We start from the raw sequence: 24,076 nt of genomic DNA on the forward strand, positions 1-24,076 counted from the left end.
TTTAATATGCACTCATGAAATTAACCAGTTTGAGGATGACAGTTGTTTCCAATACAGCTGACATTTTCTGAGGGCTAAGAGTATACCTTAATCAGAATATGACGCCGGGCGTGGTCGCTCACGCCTGTAATCCTAGCACTCTGGGAGGTCGAGGCGGGTGAATTGCTCGAGGTCAGGAGTTCAAGACCAGCCTGAGCAAGAGTGAGACCCCATCTCTACTAAAAATAGAAAGAAATTAGCTGGCCAACTAAAAGTATATATATAGAAAAAAATTAGCCAGGCATGGTGGTGCATGCCTGTATTCCCAGCTACTCGGGAGGCTGAGGCAGTAGGATCACTTAAGCCCAGGAGTTTGAGGTTGCTGTGAGCTAGGCTGACGCCACGGCACTCACTCTAGCTGGGCAACAGAGCGAGACTCTGTCTCAAAAAAAAAAAGAATATGAACTTATTCCATGTCCTCATTTATATGAAACACTGACATTCATGGAGTTGACGCCAAGCCCAGGCAAAGATAAACAACGGCTAGGTGAGGTGTTGGGGGAAGTGGTCAAACAGCATAGATTCAACCTCATATCAATATGAGCTAGCACCTGTGTAAGAAGGCATATTCACACTAACTTATGAGAATACTGAAGGTGGTAGATACATTTCACAGACTTTAAAATGTGAAAAATGCAAATCATTTTCAGGCTGACATATCATGCTTCTTCATGCTTGTAAATTGTATTTCCATGGTGCCTTCAACCATTTTGCATATGGTATTCTACCTATATTGAAGCTTTAAGCCACTTTGGGGTTTCTAATTATCAAATATAAAGAAAGATGTTTGCTACAATAAAAACTGCATAAATGGCAAATCAAAGATTTCAGAGAGATACCATCTGTTTTCCCTCATTGAGAGGTATTATCATATATAGTGAAAAATGCTATAAAAGTCAAGTCATGCTTCTTGTGTCATGAATAAATTATAATCTCACGTAGATTTTGATTACTTAGAGCTAATATCAAGGATATAAGTCCACTAAGGAAAAGATGGATCTTAATCCTGTCTAAGCCCCAAACAACTAACCTCCTACCCTTAGAATCACCTCAACTGTATCATTCCTAAATGAAGTATAACTAGAACAGCTACTTTAAGGTTCATTTTCTTCAGTGATTTTTCTTTGATGAAGCCAAAATGTTATTTATCATGAATCTGTAAAGCTCATTTAAGTGAAAACACTAAAATGCTAAAATGTTGATATGATGCTTTATTTTTTTGTTTGGTTTGTGTTATTGTATGTGTGTATATTTGTTATAGAATAGGGCAGAGTTTAGAAAAGAGAAACCCATTGAATTATCCTGAGCTATTAATAGCAAGGTAAGAGCTATTCTTGTATTCATCATGGATATCTATCAAAACTTTAGAGTATTTGAAAGGAGATCTTGAAAGGAAATCTCGGGAACCCTGGCAGCTTTCATTTAATTCTGCATAACATCAGATGGCTCTTAGCTCTCACTTCTTATTTTCCAGATGAGTGGTAATTTCATTCTTTCAACTTTTTCTAACTCAATGTGACATATGAATAACACCATCTTACATTTGTGCCCTACTTTTTAATTTATAATACAAAGTGCTTCCCTATTCATTATCTCAACTGATGCTTACAGCAGTTCAGACATAGTCAGGGCAAATATTACAACCCCTATTTTACAGATGTGGAAACTAAGGCCTGGAGTATCAGCCAAGACTCTTTTTTATTAACAGTAGCAACTTGATAGTAGCTTAGGCAAAAAATGGAAATGTATTGGCTCATAGCAACTGGATTTGTGGACTCCAACTGTTACTAGAAGCTCTCCTCCTTTCTCTCCCTCTCCCTCCCTCCTTCCCTCTCTCCCGCCCTCTCTCTCTATTTCCTTCTCTTCTGTCCATTGGACTTCTCAGCAGACTGAAACACGGCCTCACACGATTCTTACTGCCTTGAAACCAGAAGGGAATGGGACTTCTTCCTCAACTTGAGTTGGAAAATTCCAGAGGAAGAACCTACAGGCTCCCGCTGGTTGTATGCCCACCCTCTGAACCAACCCCTGTGGTCTGGGGATGAAATACTATGGCTTCCTCAGCTTCGGTCAAGTGCCTGGCCCTGTGGCCAAGATTAACCAACCAAGCAAACAAAATGAGGATAGAACAGCCACTGAGGAAACTGTGAGGAGTTTGAACGTACAGCCTTCAATAACTTGCCCGAAGGGCACGATCAGAACACCTGCGGGATCTCCCCACCACACCCATCCCCGTCACTTCACAGCCATTGGCTGCAGGAGCCACAGAGGTGAGCCTGTGCTTGTCCCTTCAGTTACCCACGTGGTCTGGCTGAAGACTGAAACTCGGAAAAGACTCGATTTTAGTCCTGATCCTGTCACTGGTCAGCTGTACGACCAATGGCTAGTCACTTAACCTCTGGGAGCCACAGCTTCCTCCTTTGTAAACAATTCCTGCGTCACAGGTTCATCAGAAGGATAAAAGGAGATAATGTACTCCAGATGACTTTGAAAATCATCACAGAACTGCATTAAGGTTTATTGCTCAAGTTCCCTATGTAAATGTTAGGAGGCTAAAATTACACATTAACATTCTTCAGTTGTAGTTCTCGCTACCATCAGCCCTCTCTATAAGCATCACTTTGGTTCTGACATTTCCACTCTTTCAGTTTTAAAAGGCACATTTCAAAAAGAAGCATCAAATAGTGTCCCAAAATTCAAAACTTAGCTCAGAAGAAAAACTTATGAACAGATGGTTCAATGGCACTTACCACACTCACCTTTTCAATACAGAGTAACTGGGAGATGGAAAATTTCTGGAAGATAGCAAGAAACTTATCAACAGTGGTTACCTCCAGAGAGTGAAGCTAGAATTTGGTGGGAAGAAACTTTTATTTTTCACTTATGCCTGTCTCTACTACTTTTTAAATCCTTTACATAACATATATTCCTTTCATAATAAAAAAAACTAGTTAAAAAAATTACAAGCATGGTTATCATAGAAAATGAGTACAGCATATACCTAGTGTAGTATCTGGCACATAAAAAGCTTTCAATAAATTCTTGCTTGTTGATCAAACTAGATATTTCCAGTTACCATCTAGTCAGCAAAGTAAAATCAACTTCACTGAAATAGAACGTAGTTTTCATCTCTGTGCAACTATCACCTCTATCTGGTTCCAAGACATTTCTATCACCCCAAATGTATATATCCCATGAATTGCATTAGAAGGAATGTGCATTACCACCTGCTGAGGATATGGTTTTAAACTCTTACAAATTCATACTCCAAAAATGAAACCTACCTTCTTAATTCCCAATTATAAAACACAGTGCATGTGGCTACCTCTCAACACTATTACTGTTCTTATAAGCACACTTCCTTATTAAAATCAGAGGATGCTGGGCTTCTAGGAACCATACCATTTTACAGCTGAGGATTTGCATGATATTTTCTAAGAAATTAAAGGTTACATGGCAGCATATGCCAAAGCTAAAAGAGATTTAAATACTATTTTTTTAAATGATGTAATAGCTATGAAGTTTGGATGCTATGCACTGGTTAAGTGCTATACTGGTTGCCTAGTTACATCTCTGTAGAAAGGTTAAAATGGTTGCCTCTAAATCTAGAAGAAATTTAAAGCCCTAAGTTTCACAATTAAACAAAGGATTGTTTGTGAACCCCCACACAGTCATCCCTTGAAACAAGTCCCTATCAGGTAATGGTCTTTTGGGATATCTTAGGGAGATATTTTAATAATAACATTTCTATATATGACATTTGTTACCTTGCTCACATTTCATTAAAGTTATCACATCTGGAATCTTTCTATTTTATCATTACCAACTGCAGTCTGTTACTATAGGCTATTAAAAAACTTTCCAACCTAGCTGATATGACTTCTATCCCCTGATAGGTGGAAGAAAGTCCAATGTTTCAAATTTTTTTACTTAAAAAAACAGATTTTTATTGTGATCAACTTTGCAAACTATAGGCCAGTTTATAATCTAGTAACAGAAACTACACATCTTAAGAATGAACGACTAATGTCTTAACTCTCAGAGATGTTCCTCTTTCACCCTTTTGAGAGTTTCCTCATTAGTTCTGTGTTGCAGACACTTTTAATCCAGATATCTTCTCCCAGTAATGGAACAGAATAGAATAACAATTTGGTCTAGAAATTTAACATGAATGTATTTAAAGGGATGTAGACTTGTTCCAGAAACTGAAGGTAGGGAGAAACAGTCTTTTTATCTTTTCCTATTGAAGTTCAAACATCATTTTGTTTTTTAATTGAGGTAAAATCCACATATAAAATTAAGCATTAACCATTTTAAAGCGTACAATTTAATGGCATTTAGTACATTCACAATGTCATGCAACTATCACCTCTGTCTGGTTCCAAGACATTTCTATCACCCCAAAAGGAAAACTTCAAAAAGTAGTCATTTTGATCTCTTATTTACATTTACTCTTTAATTTCTCTTTGGAAAAGAATCTGAGTTTAAATTACAGCATAAGGATTTGATCTGTTTTCATTTCTTCTGGAACTTGTTGATTCACAAAAACCAGTAGAGATTTGAAGCTGAAATGAAGTTAGTCTTAGCAAAATGCAACCAAGATTGAAAATCCTAAAAGGAAGGAACCCAAAAAGAGAATGAGGAGAAAATCAAAAGAATTCACAATTCTGTCTGGGACCTATCCTCATCAGAAAGCTAGATCCTACCTCAATGACTGATAGTACTAAATCTTTTGTGGGGGGGAATAGACTTGAAAGAAAATTCTTTGAATTTATCAACTAGGAGAGTTTGGAAGATAGGAAACAATTAAATACATTTAAAAAAAGAAGAAGAAGAAGCAGCAGCCTGCCAGCTCCCTAAAGTCAAATGCTTATTCTGGGGAAGCTAATTTATTGCTCTTTCAAGTACAATTATACCTCCCTTTGCTTAGTCCCAATGATTTAGAGAATAAAAATCTCCAAAAAAAAAAAAGCCACGGAAATGTAAGGGATGAGGCCCTGAGACCTTCAGTATTCCTAGTTCCTGAGTCTGGCTTTGCTGTGGATGACAAGGGGCAGGGTACCACAGTAGCAGGGAGGAAAGGGTGAACAAGCATCTTTACCCAGATGCAGCAACTTGACATGGGGGTAAGTAGCTCATGCTCCACCGCTGGGAGTCAGGAAGCACCAAGTTCTTAGAGCCAAATAGGTCTCCAAGACACTGTGCACTCCAAGCCCCTCCCCTTGGGCATTCAAGATAGTCTTCCTAAAACTTATCTCTTCCTGAACAGTCTATGCTATCTCTTAGGGGGGGAAGTTCAATTTTGTTATACAAAAGGCAAGACTGGAACTAAGAGAGCTCTGTGCTGCATTGGCAAACTTGGGTTTTATAACTTCCATACATGCTGACATGCTGAAAAGGATTCAGCCAGGTCCTGTGGCCACCTCAGTAACAAAGTTATTAAAGCTTCCATCATCAGAGGCAGCATGCAGGCGCCTGCTGGTAGCAGTGGAGAACTGAAAGGGCAGGCTGTATCTTGAGATTTCGTAAATGTAGCTGGTTCTTCTCAGTTTTGAATCTTAGGAGTGTTGTTGTTGTTGTCGTTGTTTTATTTTTTTGTATTTTTAAAGCTGGTTTGGACAAACATGTATATATGGATACAGATGGATTTACCACCATTGTCAACACAAACCTTGGGGCTTATCTGTATTGTTTAGTTTAATCAAACTTTATATTTTAACGATTCATCAGCATGCTAGCTGCTTTCCACTGGAGTCATTTTGTTAGGTACCTGGAGTGATCAACTATCCTGATTTGCCAGGGATTCTCCTAGTTTCAGTACTGGAAGACCTGTGTCACAGGAAACCCCTCAACCTTGGGCAAATCAGGGTACTTTGCTGCCCTCCTGCTAGCCCTAGGTTTGGACTGCAAATCTGCAATGCTGTAGTGTCTAGAAGTGGATCAAAATGGGACTTGCTACAAAAATAGCTGAAAAATTTAAAATCTCCACCAAAAATTTCCAGCCACATTCTACTCCAAAGAAGGTTTTCAAAGTGGTTTCTTACTTTGTGGGGATGATCTACCTAATGGATGGAGGAAATTAAACCATACCTGGAAATTAGCTATAATAAATACCACTACAGTGAAGTTCTGAAATATGTTATTTTTTCCTCCAATTTCTACATTTTAAAGCCTAATAAATAACACATACCATGACAGGCAGACATAACAGCATAAAATAAAAAACTCACATTTCTTTGGTCCTATTCAAAGACCTTAGAACCTGTGAACTGTGTGGGCAAATACTCTAGAGTTGGAAAAATCCCAAAAGCAGCACACCTATAGTACCAGAAAGTCTGGCCAAAACGGGGCCATTGGACTTCAACCTGTCCACTTGATCCAATGCCAAGTACTCCAAGAAAACCAAAAGCCTTTGGTACCTGGACCTACAAAATGAGAACTGCAGAGTCAAGACAAAAATTAGCTTCATCCACTTCAGAATCCTAAACCTTCTTAATCTGATAGACTGTTAGCTAGCCCTATCTCTGCCACTGAAGCATTTCTATCTTTCTAAGGAGAGGAAAAAAAAAAAAGAATTAATCTCTTTTACTTTATAGTAGGCAAAATAATAGCCTTCAAATATATCCATGTCCTAATCCTTGGAACCTGTAAATGTTAATATATAACTTTACCTGAATAAAGAGACTTGTGAGATGTGATTAAATTAAGGGTCTTGTGATGGGGAGATTAGCCTGGTTTATCCAGGTGCGCCCAGTCTTATCCCAGGGGTTCTTAAAAATCAGAGAACCTTTCCTGGCTGAGTTCAGAGTTAGAAGGAGAAGTGTCTGTGGTAGGAAGACACACAGAAATGCAATGCTGCTGGCTTTGAAGATGGAGGAAGGGAGCCTCTAGAAGCTGTAAAAGGCAAGGAAATGAATTCCCCCCTAGAGCCTCCAGAAAAGAATGCAGCCCTGTTGATACTTTGCTTTTAGCCCAGTGAGATCTCTACAGAGCTATAATATAATAAATCTGTATTGTTTTAAGCCACTAAGTTTGCAATAATTTGTTACAGCAGCAATAGAAAACTAGTACATCTTTCACCGCTGTCGCTTTTAATTTGCATGATGCCTTAGTAGTATTTTGCTTTAAACCTCAATATTTGAGCATTACCTAATTTAATTTGCTTCTCTATGTAGACCTAAAAAAAATAAATTTAGTACTAGACCAAATAGATTCAAAATCCCTCTGACAGTACAAACAATACTTCCTTTTACTTGTCTACTTTGTTAGTTTCTTGCTTTACTTTGTTATTACAGAGATCACTTACATAAGGAGCCACTAAGCATGACCAAAACCTATAATTTTGTATGAAGGAAAAATGCTTTTTTAGGTGAGAGTGGAAAATCCCAAATAACCTCTTTAAGGTTATGTGCTAAGACACAGTAGTTCTCAATGTCTCCCTAGGGCGTCTGAATGTCATAGCAACTGGAAGATGCCACAGGCCTTTTGTGAGCCAAGAACGGGGATACCAAAGAGCACAGTGAAGAGCTATCCCAGCAACCTCCATTGAGAAACTCTGCTTGGACTGACTTGAAAACTTTCAGTACATTTACGAGCATGAAAGAAATCAACACAAACGTTAGACAAAGAACATCAGATACTTGTAAGACAGTTTCTATTATTAGTAATATTTGGTAGAATGGAGGGATGCCTTTCCCTACTTCTCTGACTGATGGGACCTCATGTCACAGCTCAAATATCCCTTTACCCATCAAGCTTCTCACCATACTTGCCAAGTTAGTCCTCTCCTCCAGCAGCCACAATACCCTGCTCACACGTCACCAACACCAACCATGGTACCTCTTTCTCGATAAGGTTTCCTCCCTGTGAGACTGAGCAACTCTACGGCAAGGCCTGTGTGTTTTTCATCTTCGTATTCCCAGCATCTGGCATTCATTCTTTTGTTTACTAATTTGACAGTTTTATTGAACATATAACAAGTGCCAGACACCTTGCTAGGTGCCACAAATGGCTAGTAAGTGAGACACTATTCCTGCTCTCACAGAGCTTACATTCTTAAAAGGGAGGCAAACCACTGGATGAGAATTTATGATAAAAACAGGAAGGTACTTCACAGGGTTGATTGTTTTGTTTTGTTCTGTGTTTTTATATTCCCAGTAGATTAAAAGGTGAAGAAATGTCAAAAATGGGTTTCAAAAATTGTGGCAGATTCTAAATGTTTACATTTAACAATTAAACTTGGATAAGGGTCATTTTTTCATTCTTTCAGTGTATTTCTGACAGGTCACCCCATTTAGAGATATCAAAAGTCCAAATTTGAAGCCCTCATACATGTGAGTTGAGAAAAATTGATCCTCTTACCCTGAGGAAGGTTTGATACTTAGTAAAAGCTAAATAAATACCTGCTGAATGAATAAATGGATGAATGACCAGCCTCAGTAAACTAAGTCAGGTTATGAGTAGGTTTTTAAATTAACATTTTGCTCAAGCCACTAAATAGTTATATAAATAATTAAAAACCCAATAGTCAAATCCAACAAGCTGCCATATAATCCAATGGCGAAAGAAAAGTGGGTGGGAGTATAAATGAAACTGGCCCTCGGGTGATAACTGTTGAAACTGGGTGATGGGGATGTGGGAGTTCATTATATTATTCTCTCTACTTTGGTATATGCTCGAAATTTTTCATAATGAGATTAAATTTTAATATGAGTGAGGGGAACCAAGTCATTGACTAGAAGAAACTGTGTATCTTGGTTGGGATGGGCAAACACATTGTCACCTATCTCAGGATTATGGTGACCTTTCAACTCTATAACCAGATTCAAATGGCTTTAGCTAGTTCTGAAAGCTAAGTAAGCTTCCCCAAGAAGAAACCCCAACAGCAGTAGACTGACCTTTTGTTGTTGTTATTGTTGTTGTTGCTGCTAGAAAAGTCCACACAATGTTTACAACCAATCTGTTAAGAACAGGGTTTACCCTTCTCTGATCTAATCTGCTCTGAGGTTTTGTCTGCACGGGGCATATCCTCAATGTCTGCAACCCACTAATCATGTTTGGTGCCATAGGGATTTAAGGCAGCAACCTCAAAGGCTCTCCAACTCAGATTTTTAGAAGAAAAATGGAAAACTTTTGGGTGAAAATTTGATCTTAACTATCATTAAAGTGAACCATTTTTTTTCTTTAAATTCTGAGGTCAGGTCAATATTGGTAAAGACGCAATGACTGTTTCTTTCCAGTAAAACATCGCATGTTTAACTGCTTTCATCTATAGGACCATTTAACATTTTTTCCCCTTGAAGTTCTGGTTAGAGCCAAGGGGAATCCAGAAGAAAATATTTCAGAATTCTTACCTCTTTAGTTCCCACAGCCTGAGGTTCACTGGCAGATCTGGCTGTTGAGAAAGCAGAGAGGAGAATTAATTTTTTAAAAGGAGATATAACGTGATACATATGAGTTGGGTGAATAGAATGAATGTTTCTGAAACTAGGGTTGGTGGTAAAGCCAGAGTAGTTGTAAGGTCAGGGGGTCTCACAGGTTTACATTTTGGAACCTGGAAACATTTTGTTAACAAAATTAAAAAATGTTAAGAAGTGGATTTGTGAAACAGGAGTCCCTTTCTTTGTGAAATTCCTCACCCTGCAATAAAACATGAAAACACAAAGCCCACTTAGGAATAGAGGGAAAGCAGAGTTCTTGGTGGCAGTGGGATGAATAAGAACAAGCTTTCCTCCTGATCTAACCTGTTTTGCTCCCAGCAGGACCAAAGTGGCAGAGACCAACACACTCTTGCTCCAAGTGTTAGGGACAGAGCTGGAGTACATACAGTTTGTGTGTATCTGGCCCTTAAAGAGTATGGACGGACAAGTTAGTGGTTATAAGAGTTATCTTTAGCTCCAAAGCTTCTACAGGCTGTGTAGAAGTAGAAAGACAACCAGGCGAGGTGGCTCACACCTGTAATCCCAGCACTTTGGGAGGCTGAGGCGGGAGGAGCGCTTGAGGCCGGGAGTGGTGACTGCAGATTGCAACCACCCTCACCCAGATTGCAGTGAACTATGATCATGCCACTGCACTCCAACCTGGGTGACAGAGTGAGACCCTGTCTCTAAAACAAAAAAATAAAAAATAAAAATAAAATAAAAAAGAAGTAGAAAGACACCAATACCATTAGCCACTAATGTATGTGGATACTGAAAAGAGTTGGCCTAATTTTGTTTCATGCCTAGAGTGGTTCATATCTAAGAAAGTTCTTATGTAGAGGAGCTTCTTTATTCCTGAAAAGCTACAGAGCACCCAGCTCAAAGGGAATTACCAAAGCCTTAAGAAACACTTCACCATTCCTATTTTGTTGTGTTTCAAAACAAAGAGATATCTCACATCAGAGTATTATGATTAAGGGTGGGACTCAAATTCACATTGGGTCCTAGGACCAAGTGAATGTAGTACCTCTGGCAATCTTGAATTGCTTGAGACTGGCATGTGTGCCACGATCTCAACCCAACCAATTATGTTCCCAGACGACTGTTAGTGATAATATGTTTTTAAATGGGCTAAAGTTATTAGAAAACCATTATCTCATGATTAATGACAGCAAAAAGGAAAGAAAAGCCAAGGGCAAAAACAACCTATTTTTAGAGAATGAACAATGAGCCCTAGGGATAACAATGACTAGATGGGACTTGCAAAATAAGCCTGTTCAAGGTGCTCTGAGTCCAGCCCTCTCAGACGTTGTTGGTGCTAGCATATGTAACTTGGTACAACCTCTCTAGAAAGTCGTTTGGCACTATTTATCAAGAGACTCAAATACATTCTCAATCACAGTTTTAATGATGCCACCCCTTGACTTTAACCATGAAAAGTCCAAAATGTAGACAAAGAATAATAATCAAGGTGTTAGAAATAGTGTAAATACCAATAATACAACCTATTAACTAAAACAGAAACTCTACCTGATAGAATTTTAAAACAATGAATACAAAAGATTTAACAGATTAGAAAAATGCACATGATATAACATGAAAAGAAAAAATGTTATATAGTGTGACCTCAACTAGTTTTCTAATATTTACATATACACATTTTTCTAATATATATTTTCAATATTTTAATATACATTTTTCTAATATATCATGCATATGTTAAAATGACATACATTATGAACACACAATATTTTCTAGTATACATTATCCATAATATCTTTTTTTTTTTTTTTTTTTTTTTTGAGAAAGAGTCTCACTCTGTTGCCTGGGCTAGAGTGCCGTGTGGCGTCAGCCTAGCTCACAGCAACCTCAAACTCCTGGGCTCAAGTGATCCTGCTGCCTCGGCCTCCCGGGTAGCGGGGACTACAGGTGTGCGCCACCATGTCCAGCTAATTTTTCTACATATATTTTTATCTGTCCATATAATTTCTTTCTATTTTTAGTAGAGATGGGGTCTTGCTCTTGCTCAGGCTGGTCTCGAACTCCTGAGCTCAAACAATCTGCCCGCCTTGGCCTCCCAGAGTGCTAGGATTACAGGCATGAGCCACTGCACCTGGCCCATAATATCTTTTTGATATGTATTTTTCTAGAAAAAGACTGAAAGAGAATACATCAAAATGTAAATAGTATATTATCTCTGTTTTATAGGATAATGGAGTGGCAGAAATTGCTAGATATGCCCCAAATATCTGCTCTCCTTTTCTTTCATGCTTTTAGTAGAATGCTAAGCTAAGCACATACACATCAAGAACAGCTATTTTCCCAGCCTCCTTTGCTGCTAGGTGTGTGGCCACGTGACAAAGTCCAATGGGAAGACATCAAAAGTGATTTGTGTAATTTTGGGGTCATACCCTCCCCTTCCAACTTTCTTCTTTCCTGCTGGTTATAGTGGGGCCCTTATGGCAAGCCACCTTAGACAGTGAAAGCAAGAGACACATGATAGAAATGATGGAACAGCATGCCAGAAGGAGCCTGGGTCCCCGCATGATCTTGTGGAGGAGGGCTACCTTACCAGTCCTGGGCCACCCACCTCTGGATTGTTATTTTAGAGAAAAGTAAATTCTACCTTCTGTCAGCCACTGTGAAATCGGGTCTCTGTTACATGCAGTTTAACCAACAACTTAATTAATGGACAGGGCTATTCTTATTTTTTGTTTATAATTTTCAGTATTTTTCAGATTTTCAATAATCAGCATGAATTACTTTGATGATCAGGAAAAAAATTTAGCTTAAGCTTTGTTTACTAATGTTAAATAAATTAAACACAGAATGAAGTTTAGGCAACATGTGCCTTTTTTCCACACATAAGAGGAAAAATGAATTCTATAGTTTAAAAGTAGTTATTATATCACATGCCAGGGCACACATCATACACAACAAACTCTCAGAGTTTGTATAACACTTTAATCACACCTCCTGGTACTTTATTTCAAGCCTTTTGAAAAATAGTTTTAATAAGGAAAAGTTGTTTCAACTCTAAATAAAACCTGCTTTAAAATCTGGTTGAGCTATACAAAACTTTAGTCAACATATTATAATTATCCACTTAAGAGGATACACAGGCTTCTTAAAGCAAATTTAGAAACAGTCCTAAAAACAGATTTATCAGTGCACTCCTACCTTTACTTTAAGGGTGCTGTTTGTTCTTCATATAGAATCATAATGGATCACTCCTACCTTCCACTGGCCCAAGAACTACCAAGTGTATGCTTTGATTTTATTTTCCCTTGGAGTGGTAACAGATTTGGCAGAGCTCACAGGACCTCCCTGGTCTCCTTTGTGTCCCATGGGCCTGCATTGTAAGATGACTGTCCAAGATAAAGGAGTCATACCTAGTCCATAAAATAGAGAAAAAGTACCTGGTCTACTTGGAAATCAGATCCAAAACAATGGCTTCATTAAAAGTGGTCTCTAACCATACCAGAATAATATACTGAGGATCATTTAAATCTGTGATAATGTTATGCCAGCAGCATTTGGCACCTTTTAGAGGATCATTAAAGCCTTGTGCACAGGCACACATGACAATTCATGAGGTTGAACTTAAGAGACTTATATGCAATCATATATCAGATAACGAAAGTATTTTCCACCTTCTTCCCAAGAGCATGCCAAATGGTCCTTTTCTCCCCTGTGAACCACAATAGCCAACAATAATATGGCTAATTTATATTCTGTAACCAAGGCAGGATGCCAGAGTTTCTTCACTTCCGTCTCAAAATGACTGTGCCAGTGTATTCTCAAGAAACCCCTTAACTCTCTCCTGCAGTAGGCAAATTGAAACTGACAGTCAAAGCTCTGAATTCTCAGTTTCTCTCTCCCCCTCTTCCCTTTGCAGGAACATAAGCAAGCCAACTCGACAGGCCTAATTACCATGGTAACAACATGCACTGTGATTATGAGTGTGTTTGTTTTTTAAAATGACTCACAGATTGTTCCCCTAGAAGCCCCAGACACACAGGTTTCTGGCTGGCTTATAAAATCCATCCAAAGTTTTCTTGCAAATTTCTTGCGCCTATTAGCATAACTGGTACAATGGAGAGAGAGCCATCAAATCAAATATGCCCTTCTCCTTAAGGGTGAAAAAAACCCACTTGGTTCCTTAAACACTCCAAGATTAATCAATTTAAACCTCAGGTTTATAATGAAATTAATTTGAGTTTGTACACTGGAGATAATTAATCTGTTCCTAATTTAAATAATTAAGGTATTTCATAATGTAGTTTTAGAGACCCAAATGAAATAATCAGGTGAAATAAAATCTGTAGTGAAAAATATCAAATAAAGTAGCCTAAATCTGTGGGTACATGTTCACATGTAAAGTATTACAAAAGAATAAATGTAAGTCTTCATACCAAGATGTTTTAAAACAACATCCAAAATAACGACATTTATTTTAAAAATGCAAACATGAAAGAGTCCAGACATTTGGAAGAATTGTGGACTACTTCCATTCATTTAGTCAATAACTATTATTTAAGACCTTCTATTTACTGAGCACCATGATTTATAACTGGAACATCACAATAGGGCTTGGGAAGACTATTTTCTCACTGGAGATAAATGCCATGGGCATGGCTCCGTGCATCATGTTCTCTCAGAAAGCTCCTTTGCTTCACAAGGTACCATGCTGGGCAAAGCTCTCAGAGAGAGGGAACATTACCCAACAATTATATCAGGCCTGAAATTCAGAGTCCTGACTGTGGAATCACAGTTGACTCCCTCAACTGCACCCCCACCCAAAAAAAGAACACATATGTTGGTAATTTTAGTATGTTGATTTCCTGTGTGTTAGGTGGAAAAAACCTTATTTTAAAAGAAATTTCAATGGAAATTATTTATATAAATCTATGTCACCTAAATCCCTTGAGGCTAACATACATTATATATACACACAAAATAGTCATTTAAAATTACTATCTCCAAATTGCTACACATTTTTTGTATTGTTACCAATAACAGATTTTTTCTCTAGAGTTTGAAGGGAAAACCAGAGTGTTTCAGTCAGTATAGGCTGCGTTATTACTCAAAAAAAATCTCTGGCTTAAGACAGCAAAGTTTCTTTCTCACTCTAACTCCATGTCCATTGCAGGTTGGTAGAGAGACTGTCTTTGTGTTGTCTTGACTGTAAGACCCATACTTAAGAGACCATTTCTGCAGAGACCATTTCTGTCCTTCAACCACTGCCGATTGCCAAGGAATGTGCCGACATCCTGGTTGTAGCTTCTTCCTGGAAGTGATGCGCATTACTTCTGCTCACGTTTCACTGGCCAACGCAGGGCACATGGCCACAACTAACCAACACAGCCTGGGAAGTGTAAGCCTATCTTGAGTTGGAAAGGAAAACTGGAAATATTTATGGCTGAGCACATGGATTCCTGAACAAATAGTGCAAACCTGAGACTAACACTTAACTAAGTCAAAATATCGACATCTGACTAACCCAGGGAAGTAGGCTTCCTTAGGCGCTTCTTTACTTCAAGGTCTGAGCACCTATGATTCATGTTGGGCCCCAACAATCACTTCTGCAGCATTTGGTAAGAATCCTTTGGATAGAAAAAAGACACCCTACTGCAGACTTGTAACAATAACAATTATACTGATAATAATTATACTTCTTGAATAATTACTATAATTCAGGCACCATGATAAACATTTTACATGTGTTATATAATTTGCTCCTGACAATTTTGTGAAGTAGGTATCATCATTATTATTTCTCATTGTATAGATGAGGAAACTGAGGCATAAAAAGTTTAAGCAACTTGCCAAAGGGATTCTGACTTCAAATCAATGTCCTTTAACTACTATGCTCTCCTGTGCATTAAGTCTTAGAATATTATTTTTCTACACTGTAGTATTTTAGGATTATTTTAAGACATAATATAAAAAACTAGTTGGACCTTTATTTGCCTAAGAACTTTTATCTTTTCTTACTTAAATTTTTATTTTAATTTAAAAAGTGGTGGAGCTATTCAATATCAACCTTTTTCCCCAAAGGAAAAAAAAAAATAAAACTGTTAGTGTACTGGTTTAATGCCCATACACAACAATGTTCCCTAAACACAACCATAATTCATGAGGTTTTAAAAAATGGAAAAGGATCCATTCGGTTCTTCCCCCCCTGCCAAATAAAGCCTCTAAGATGATAAACTTTTCCTGTTTAAAATTTTTTCACAATTTTTCTTATATGGTCTGCACAAATCAGATGAATACTCCTTAAACAGAGCTCTGTTGGCAAAGCCTAGAAATTAACTTACTTTCCTGTTTAAAAATGCAAATCTAAGAGTAGGAGGCACTCAATCACTTATTACAGAAAAAATACTCCTACCATTAATGCTTAGTCTGTTATGATGAAAATGCACAGGAATACACCTTCGAGACAAGCAGTCAAAACACTGTAATGATGGTAATTGCACTGAAATTTCCCTTTTTCACTATCGCTCCCTTGCATATGTAGCCTGTGAAATATAGTACCAAAGCAGAAAGTAGGAACCACAAAGAAAATACAAACATCATGGAACTGCATACATTGCCTCCAGAGCTGAAAAGTAGAAACCTATTTTCTAAATAACTCATAACCAGAAACTGCACAGATTATTCATTTTTCTCTTACAGGTGCTATAATCAACAAAATATATGTCTCTCCAGAGAAAACAAGGTTTTCATTTAAGTTCAACAGATATCATGCATAGAACCTTTGGCGTCTCTAGCTCGTTATTTGGCCCAGGGTAGATGTTTATATAGACCAAATTGATTTAAATGACCAGTCAGGAAAACTCAATTATATATATTTTTTTACAATGCAGAAATGCAGGGCTGGTTATCTAAATTAAATGCCATTCTTATTGCTTTATAAGAATTGATGTATTTCCTTCTGGAATATTTTGTTTAGAAGGTTAAAGGTTATTCTTTGTCTCACTTCAGCCCTTCCATTCTCCTCCAAAATTCTTCCTCTGACCTACCTCGATCTTCACCACCAACAAAAACAATTTTTTTATTTTTGCATGTGTGTTTGTTTTTCTCAAAGAGAAATGCTTGGAAACTCTGCTCAATTCAAAGCTGTGCGATTTGGGTAAGACATTTCACCTTTATAGCCTTTATATCTTCACTTATAAAATAGGAATAATCATGGTGTTGGGCTCTACTGATTGCCTGCCCACTAACCACTGATCCCTTCTTCCTTGTCAATAGAAGCAGACTCTTTTTTCTGGGGTCTGGTGACCATGTTCTTCACAGAGGCTGGACTGCTCCATGGCCTCAGGAGGAAACTCTCAAATTAGCCCATCACAGTGGTTCTGTCTGCCTAGTCACTAACACATAAGGCCTGTGAGCTGGGAGGGGAAATCCGCTGGAGACAGTTTTTCTGTAACTTTAAAAAGAGCCACATAAGAAGAAATTAGCCCCTTTAGCATGCTTGTACATTTCTGAGGTCTGCCTGCAATTCCAAAGTGGTAGTAGCCATCTCTGCACAGTGAGGGGAGCTGGCCTGAGAGTGTCAATCAGCCTGCCGAGGACGTCGGAGTAAAAGGAAGAAAAGCATTCAGGTTGCTAAGCACATTATCCAGCTACTAAACTAAATAACTAACTCTGGAGCTACCCTCCTTTCAGGAGGTCTTGAGATGAATTTCCTATTTTTTAAGCCATTTTGGTAGGGCATTCTTTTACCAGCAGCCAAAAGTATCCTGGTAGAAAAATACTGTCCTCATCTCATAGGGTTATTTTTAAAACTAGCTGAAACAGTAATGTATATAAAGCATCCAGGACAAACTGAATGATTAACAAATGCTAGTTCTCAACTTGATTCTTGAAACATGTTGATCTTCATTCATTCAAATGAGTTAGTGCTTTACTCTGCGTGATTTTAATGATTGCTCTGTGAGGTTTTCCCTGGTTCCCCAAAATACAATTAAGGACAGAAGTCATTGCCTTCTCTTCTTTATTCATCTGAAAGATAATATCAAGTATGTAAGGTTATTTTAAACAATAAGAATGGTATTTAATTCAAACAATAAGCACTGTAGTGTTGATTGCAGTGTAGAAAAAAATAGTTAAATGGAGTAATCTTCCTGACTGTGTAAATCAATTTAATCTAAATAAAATTCAACTCAGACCAAGGAGTCAACAGAGCAGCCAAGTGTTCTGAATTTGGGGTCCACCTAGTATAACTGAAAAGCTGCTGTTGAGAAAAGATACATTTTGTACGTTATAGTAAACATATGTGAAGGTGGCCACATTTTCTCTGAAATTCCATCTCATCCTTATTTCAGAAAGCCACCAGTACCTTCTGCTTGAAACCTTCTCAGTCCCCCAAAGCTCTTCACATGGCTGACTCCTCACCATTATTTAGGGGTCAACTCAAACGTCACCTCTTCAGAAAGGCGTTCAGGGATTACCCAACAAAGGTAAACTTCCCATTACCACCACCATCATGTGCATTGTCTCTACCATGCAATCTGTTTCTATTTTAATCCATCACCGCACTAAGCACTACCTGGTAGTTTCTTTTACTACAATTTGTTTCCATCAATGGGATCCAATCCTAGCTGATTCTGATTTAATTAGTCTGGGGTGAGACTGGGACATAGATATTTTTTCAAAGTACCACTCAGTGATTTCTAATGCGCAGTTAGATCTGAAAACCACTGGTTTATGTGTTTCTTGGGTCTCTCCCAACACTAGAAAGTAAGTTCCAAGAAAACAAAAGAACTGGCTTATTTTGTTCATTCTAGTCTCCCTGGCATCTTGATGAGCACGTGGCACATTGCAGACGTTCAGTTAAGACTTGTGGACAGACTAACTAACTGCATGTAATTTGTGTTTTCCCCAGTAGTCTGTGAGCTCCTAGAGGACAAGTACTATGTCTAGCCCACTCTGCATAAAAAAAAAAATGAGTCACTCAAGAAAGTTCATTAAATATAAACGAATGATAAACAAATTGCATCATGTGGTATAAAGAAGACAAAGATGAAACCAGATGTGACCGCTGTCCTCAAAGAGCTTGCAACGTGGTCAAACGAAAAAACTATGCGGATTGCTGTTATACACACTAGAATGAGCTAAATGCTGTGATGAAAGAAGAAAAGATTTTAGGGGAGGCAAAGACTGTTTCTTATGAGGCAGGGGAGGGAAGAAACCAAGGAAGGCTTCATAAAAGAGGTAGCATTTGAACTGAGCCTTATAGGACAGATGGAATTTGGCTCTTCAGAGAATCAAGACTGCAGGGCTTAAGTGTGAAAGGGGAAGCAGGAAAGTTATTCCAGGGAGAGAGAAGAACACAAACAACAAATCAGCCCAGCTGGAGGTTAGGAGGGCCTGAACTAAGACACTGGCTATCAACGTGGAAAAGAGCAGACAGTGTTGCAGTATTTTTCCACTCACAATGCAAAGGGCTATGCAACCTACTGCAACTAGGGTTGTGTGGTGAGCAAAATAGTGAAATTGAGTTTACATAATCAAGGGATTGAAAAAATGGGATGTCTTTAATAGTCATGAAATCAGTTAAGGAGCTGGTTTTGAGGCATGAAGAAGGAGATGGTGAGCATGGATTTGGATACGTGAGTTTAATTTCAGTGGGTTGGATGTTCCCGTGAATTTGCAGGCAGTTTGTTGCTCAAGCTAAGGGAGTATGTGAGGTATCAGGGTGCTGAATCAGATTTGGGACTGACCCACACAGCAACAATGATTGAAATCACAGGAAAGGATTTAATTGAGGGAGAGGGAGAAATTAAGTGCACAAAATATCAAATTTTAAGAACACTAATATTTAGGGAGTAGGAACTGTAGTTAGTAGAGAAGTTGGAGCCTTCAGAGAGGCTGGAGGAGAACAAGGTTAGGAGAAGCTACAAAAGTCAAGGAGAAGCTTTGTTGGCAGCAGGTTTGTTTTATTTATTTTTTAATTACTTTATGCATGTACAGAAAAACTAGGCAAGCTTACAGGCAAAGAGGAAAGGACCAATTAGAAGAAACTAGATATGGTTTAGTTTCTAAACCTATGGTAAGAACTACTGTCAGAGCATGATCTCTTAGAAAACAAAAGGGAATGGGATATATAGTCCAAGTAGAGGGTTTATTCTTGGCTTGAAGGAAAGGTTATACTAAGTTGACCAAGAAAGGAAGGAGAGAATGAATGATGCTATGGTCTGAATGTTTGTGTTCCCCAAAATTCATATGTTGGAACCTGATCCCCAATGCAATGGTATTGAGATGTGGGGCCTTTGGGAGGTGATTAGGTCACGAGGATGGAGCCCTCATGAATGGGATTAGTGCCCTTATAAAAGAGGCTTGCGGGAGCTAGCTGGCCCCTTCTGCCAGGCAAGGACCCACAGGAGGCTCCATCTATGCGGAACAGGCCCTCACCAGACATCGAATCTGCTGACATTTGATCTTGGACTTCCCAGCCTCCAGAACTATAAGAAATAAATTTCTGTTGTTTATAAGTTACCTAGTCTATGGTAATTTGTTATAGTAGTTCGAATGGACTAAGACAAATGAAGACAGAGAGAAATTTTGAGGTGTTAAGGGATGAGGCTGAGGAAGCCTGTAATATATGCCTTCTCAGAAAAAGAGAAGGTGAGGCCCCTTCCAATGAATAAAGGGAATGGGGACTCGGGTTGAATGGTTTCCATTGAAAATGCCCAGGGGAGTATGAAAAGTGAAATAAAGAAAGAAGGAAAAGATTTTCAAAGAACAGCAAAGGCCCTGCTGAGATACAACGCATCTGGAGTAGAACCAATCAGCCCAGTTTCCAGCCCGTCTCCCCAACTTTTGAGTACTTGGTGCCCAGGGATGTGGATGGGAGAGAGCCTCACCCTACAACCAGGATGGGGGGTGGGAAGGCCAGGGACAGGCAGGAAGGGGCCAAGAGACTGGTTTGGCTTTTCAAAGCCTTTCCAAAGAGCTGTTTACGCATATTTGAAAAAAGATAAAAGGCTGATCCTGTCTTATCTCAAGACAGGATGATACCACTTTTCTAAGAAACATATTATCACTGAAGTTTGAGAAATAAACTCCCTCTTTTTTAATGTTTAATAAAGTCCTCTAGGGATTGCTTGAACACTGACTACCATTAAATAATATTTGTTTTCTTTGACATAGGAGTTTTGAAGGAACCACATGTATCTCTAATACTCTTACCTGAAAATTTGAATCTCTGTTCCACAGTGGCATCTTTTACACTTGAATAAATTTAGACAGAAACTCCATATTTACATAGGATATCAAATTTAAACAGTCCCCTCTTTTTTTAAAAAAAAAAAATTTGGTCTTACAATTTTAAAAGTGGCAAAGTATAAAGCCTTAGCCCTAATATAGAGGGAAGAGAAATGGAGTTTGAGTTGAGAGGTAAGGCATTAATCAACTGTGCAACACTGAATTCCAGGCCTGTGCATTCTCCATCATGGGGTGTTGATATAGGCTGGGTTGTCCCCCGGTCATTTTCAGCTCTACCATTCTACCGTGTCCCAGGCCAGAGACTAAGTCTTTTTTTGGGGGGTGGGGTATTTTTAATTGACAAATAATAATTATATATACTTATAGGGTACAATGTGATGTTTTGACATGTGTATATTATGGGATAACCAAATCAGTCTAATTAACATATCCTTCACCTTTGGGGTGGCATGGCAGCAGGACTAAGTCTTAACACAGCTCTGTAACTCTGCTCTCCCACCCAGATCTAGTACAGCCAGGCACTTGGATTCTCCCAGTCATTTTAGAATGAATAGATTTGCAAATTAAATAAAGTTGGGAGTCATTACTCACAACCTCCCTCCCAACACAGGCACAGAGTACATTACAGAAAGTTAACATTAATCATTCAGGAGCTCTTCAGACCATTTAAGGTCAATGTCTGCACCCACACCATAAAGCTCCGCTATTGTTGCTCTTCAACAGAGTCTCCCTAATCTTTCTGCCCAGCTTTCCTCCGCTCTGTCCATACCCTGTCTCACCGGTTTCAGGATTAGGTGTGAAATCTGTAGTGGGAAATGAAACAGAAGGATTCTTTATTTTTAAAAGTGAAAGAAACTTAGATTAGAATCCCATTTCATTAGTAGAAACTCGTCTCAGAAGCCTATTGTATTGTTTAACTACTACAGCCCCTTCTCCATGGCTTAATTCTCTCCATCATAAAAGGCTTAGGAGCACTGTAGTATTTTAGTTTCTTCTCTCTTTTTCTGACTCTTCTACCTACTGAGCATTTTTCTCATCCTGAGAAACTTCAGCTCATGAGTAGGAACCAAAGAGGCACTGAGGCAACGCCTTCCAGTGCTTCCTTGGTAGTAGGCTGGTCCATGACTTAACCAGCAGGGTCACTTGTGTGACTGTCTACAAGAAAGGTTTGAATTTCACTGCCAGGTTCTTGACATCACCAATTAGCAGGAGCTACACATATTTTCTTACTCTGTCCTTTGATTTTAAAAATTACTTTCTAGAGAAGTATTTAATTTGGGCGGTGATAATACTGTTGTACACAGGAGATTAAATATAAATACTAAAATCACAATCTAATGACACATTATGTTAAGAGATCCCACCATTTAAAATGTCTCCTCAATAACAATCTGATTAAAAATCGGCAAAGAACTTGAATAGCCGTTTCTCCAAAGAAGATATACAAATGGTCAATAAGCACAAGAAAAGATGCTCAATATCACTGATCGTTAGGGAAATGCAAATCAAAACCACAAGGAGATACCACTTAGGATGCTGTTATGAAAAACAAACACCAGAAAGTAAGGATTGGTGAGGATGTGGAGAAATTGGAACCCTTGCTCACTGCTGGTGGGAATGTAAAATGGTGCAGCTGCTGTGGAAAACAGAATGGCAGCTCCTCAAAAAATTAAACATGTAATTACTAATGTTCCAGCAATTCCACTTCTGGGTATCCAAAAGAAGTGAAAGCAGGGACTCTAACAGATATCTGTATGCCCATGTTCACAGCAGCATTATTCACAATAGCCAAAAGGTGGCCCAAGTGTCTGTCAAAGGACAAATAAAATGTGGTATATACATATAATGGAATTATTATTCAGTCTTAAAAAAGAGGAAATTCCAACACATGCGACAACATGGATGAATCTTAAAGACATTATGCTAAGCAAATTATGCCAGTCACCAAAGGACAACTACCGTATGATTCCACTTACCTGAGGTTCTTAGTCCAATGTATACACAGAAAGCGTAGCAGTGATTGCTAAGGGTTGGGAGAAGCAGGAATGGGGAGTTATTGTTTGATAAGTACAGAGTTTCTGTTTCAAAAGATAAAAAGAGTTCTGTGGATGGATGGCGGTGACAGAACAACAATGTGAATATACGTAATACCACAAAACTGTATACTTAAAAATGGTTAAAACGGGCAATTTTATTTTATGTATATTTTATCACAATAAAGAAGTCTCCTTAAACCTTTGAGGCAGCGGCAAAGGTCAAGAATATGTTAACTCTTCCTTATGCCACCACCACCAAAACCAAAATGGCATTTGAGTACCTTCTATACAGCAGGCGCTCGCTCATCCACACACAAAAGCAAAAACAAAGCCTTATTATGTACTACTCACTCTTCTTTACAATGAAGAAACTAAGGTTCATAAGCTAATGTTCCTGGTCAAGTAGTAAGAACCACTGGTGGGATCCAAAGACAGATTTGCCCGGCTCCAAAGCCTGTGTTCTTTTCATTCCATGGTGTTCTTTTCTTCTCCCACAGAAATCTTTCATGAACAGGCTTTCTACTTTGACTATACAGCTTTCAGACTTAAAAGTTGGGCCTGCCTTTTGAAGTAGGCTAAAAAAGCCAGTCACCCGAACACATTCACCACACGCCCACCATATGAGACCCAGGGCTGGCCATGAAATAATAGAGTCATGTTTCCATTCAGCCACTGCCCATATGGCAAGAAAAAAAAAAAAAAACCCATACAATTAAAATTTCAGTGTTGGTCGTCTCCCTCAAAAGCCAATGAATATCCTGAGCAAGAGCATTATGTCTTTCAATATTCCATATGGCCAGAATAAGTGGAACTAGCCTCATTTTACAGCGTAGGAGCATATTGTCTTTTTCCTAAACACTCTACCATCATAGTTACTAATCTGTTGTTACTCACTAATGTTCTGCTTAAAGCTGGAATTTAACAATTAAGAAAATGTTTTGTGCTGTGCAGAAAATAGGCACCTCTTAGTTGTTTTCAGAAAGATGGCAGGGGACCCTCTTGACTCTACTGTGCCTATTGGGCGAGGTTTCATTTTCTTACTCTTGTGTGAAACACACACAGAAGAGTAACGCAGATCATCTACACATCCCCAAACAAAGCAGGGTGTTGGCATTATCTAATGAATACAGCCTGTAAATGAGTTAAGTGCCAAAGAGTAAGCCCTGGCCTCATTCAGACAGCCCAGATGCCCAACGTTTTTCTTCATTTAATAACATGCAGCTTGATCATAGAACTCCAATAGGGGCATTCTGGAGAAGATCTACTCTAGGCCTCCTCTCTGGGACAATTATCTTTACATATTTTACTTTCAGATGCAAATAGTAAGTGGAACGGTGGAATCTGTAGCGT

The 24,076-nt window shown here is 38.5% G+C and overlaps 1 protein-coding gene across 9 annotated transcripts in view; it reads right to left on the reverse strand.

Moving 5' to 3' along the window:
* GNG2 (G protein subunit gamma 2) overlaps nt 1-24,076 on the reverse strand; it is a 146,374-nt gene that overhangs the window by 78,614 nt on the left and 43,684 nt on the right. For 3 of the 9 annotated variants that reach the window (XM_045567150.1, XM_045567164.1, XM_045567158.1), the window contains 2 exons: nt 9,393-9,433; nt 2,799-2,834 (listed from right to left, as the gene is read on the reverse strand). In XM_045567150.1, the coding sequence (XP_045423106.1) occupies nt 2,799-2,834; nt 9,393-9,433 (77 nt within the window). Of the gene's footprint in view, nt 1-2,789; nt 2,835-9,392; nt 9,434-22,666; nt 22,714-24,076 lie in introns of those variants that run through there. The other 6 variants (XM_045567184.1, XM_045567194.1, XM_045567175.1 and 3 more) reach the window with 5 other exon arrangements.

Source organism: Lemur catta, chromosome 1 (genome assembly GCF_020740605.2).
Source record: "Lemur catta isolate mLemCat1 chromosome 1, mLemCat1.pri, whole genome shotgun sequence".
Taxonomy (NCBI): Eukaryota; Metazoa; Chordata; class Mammalia; order Primates; family Lemuridae; genus Lemur; species Lemur catta.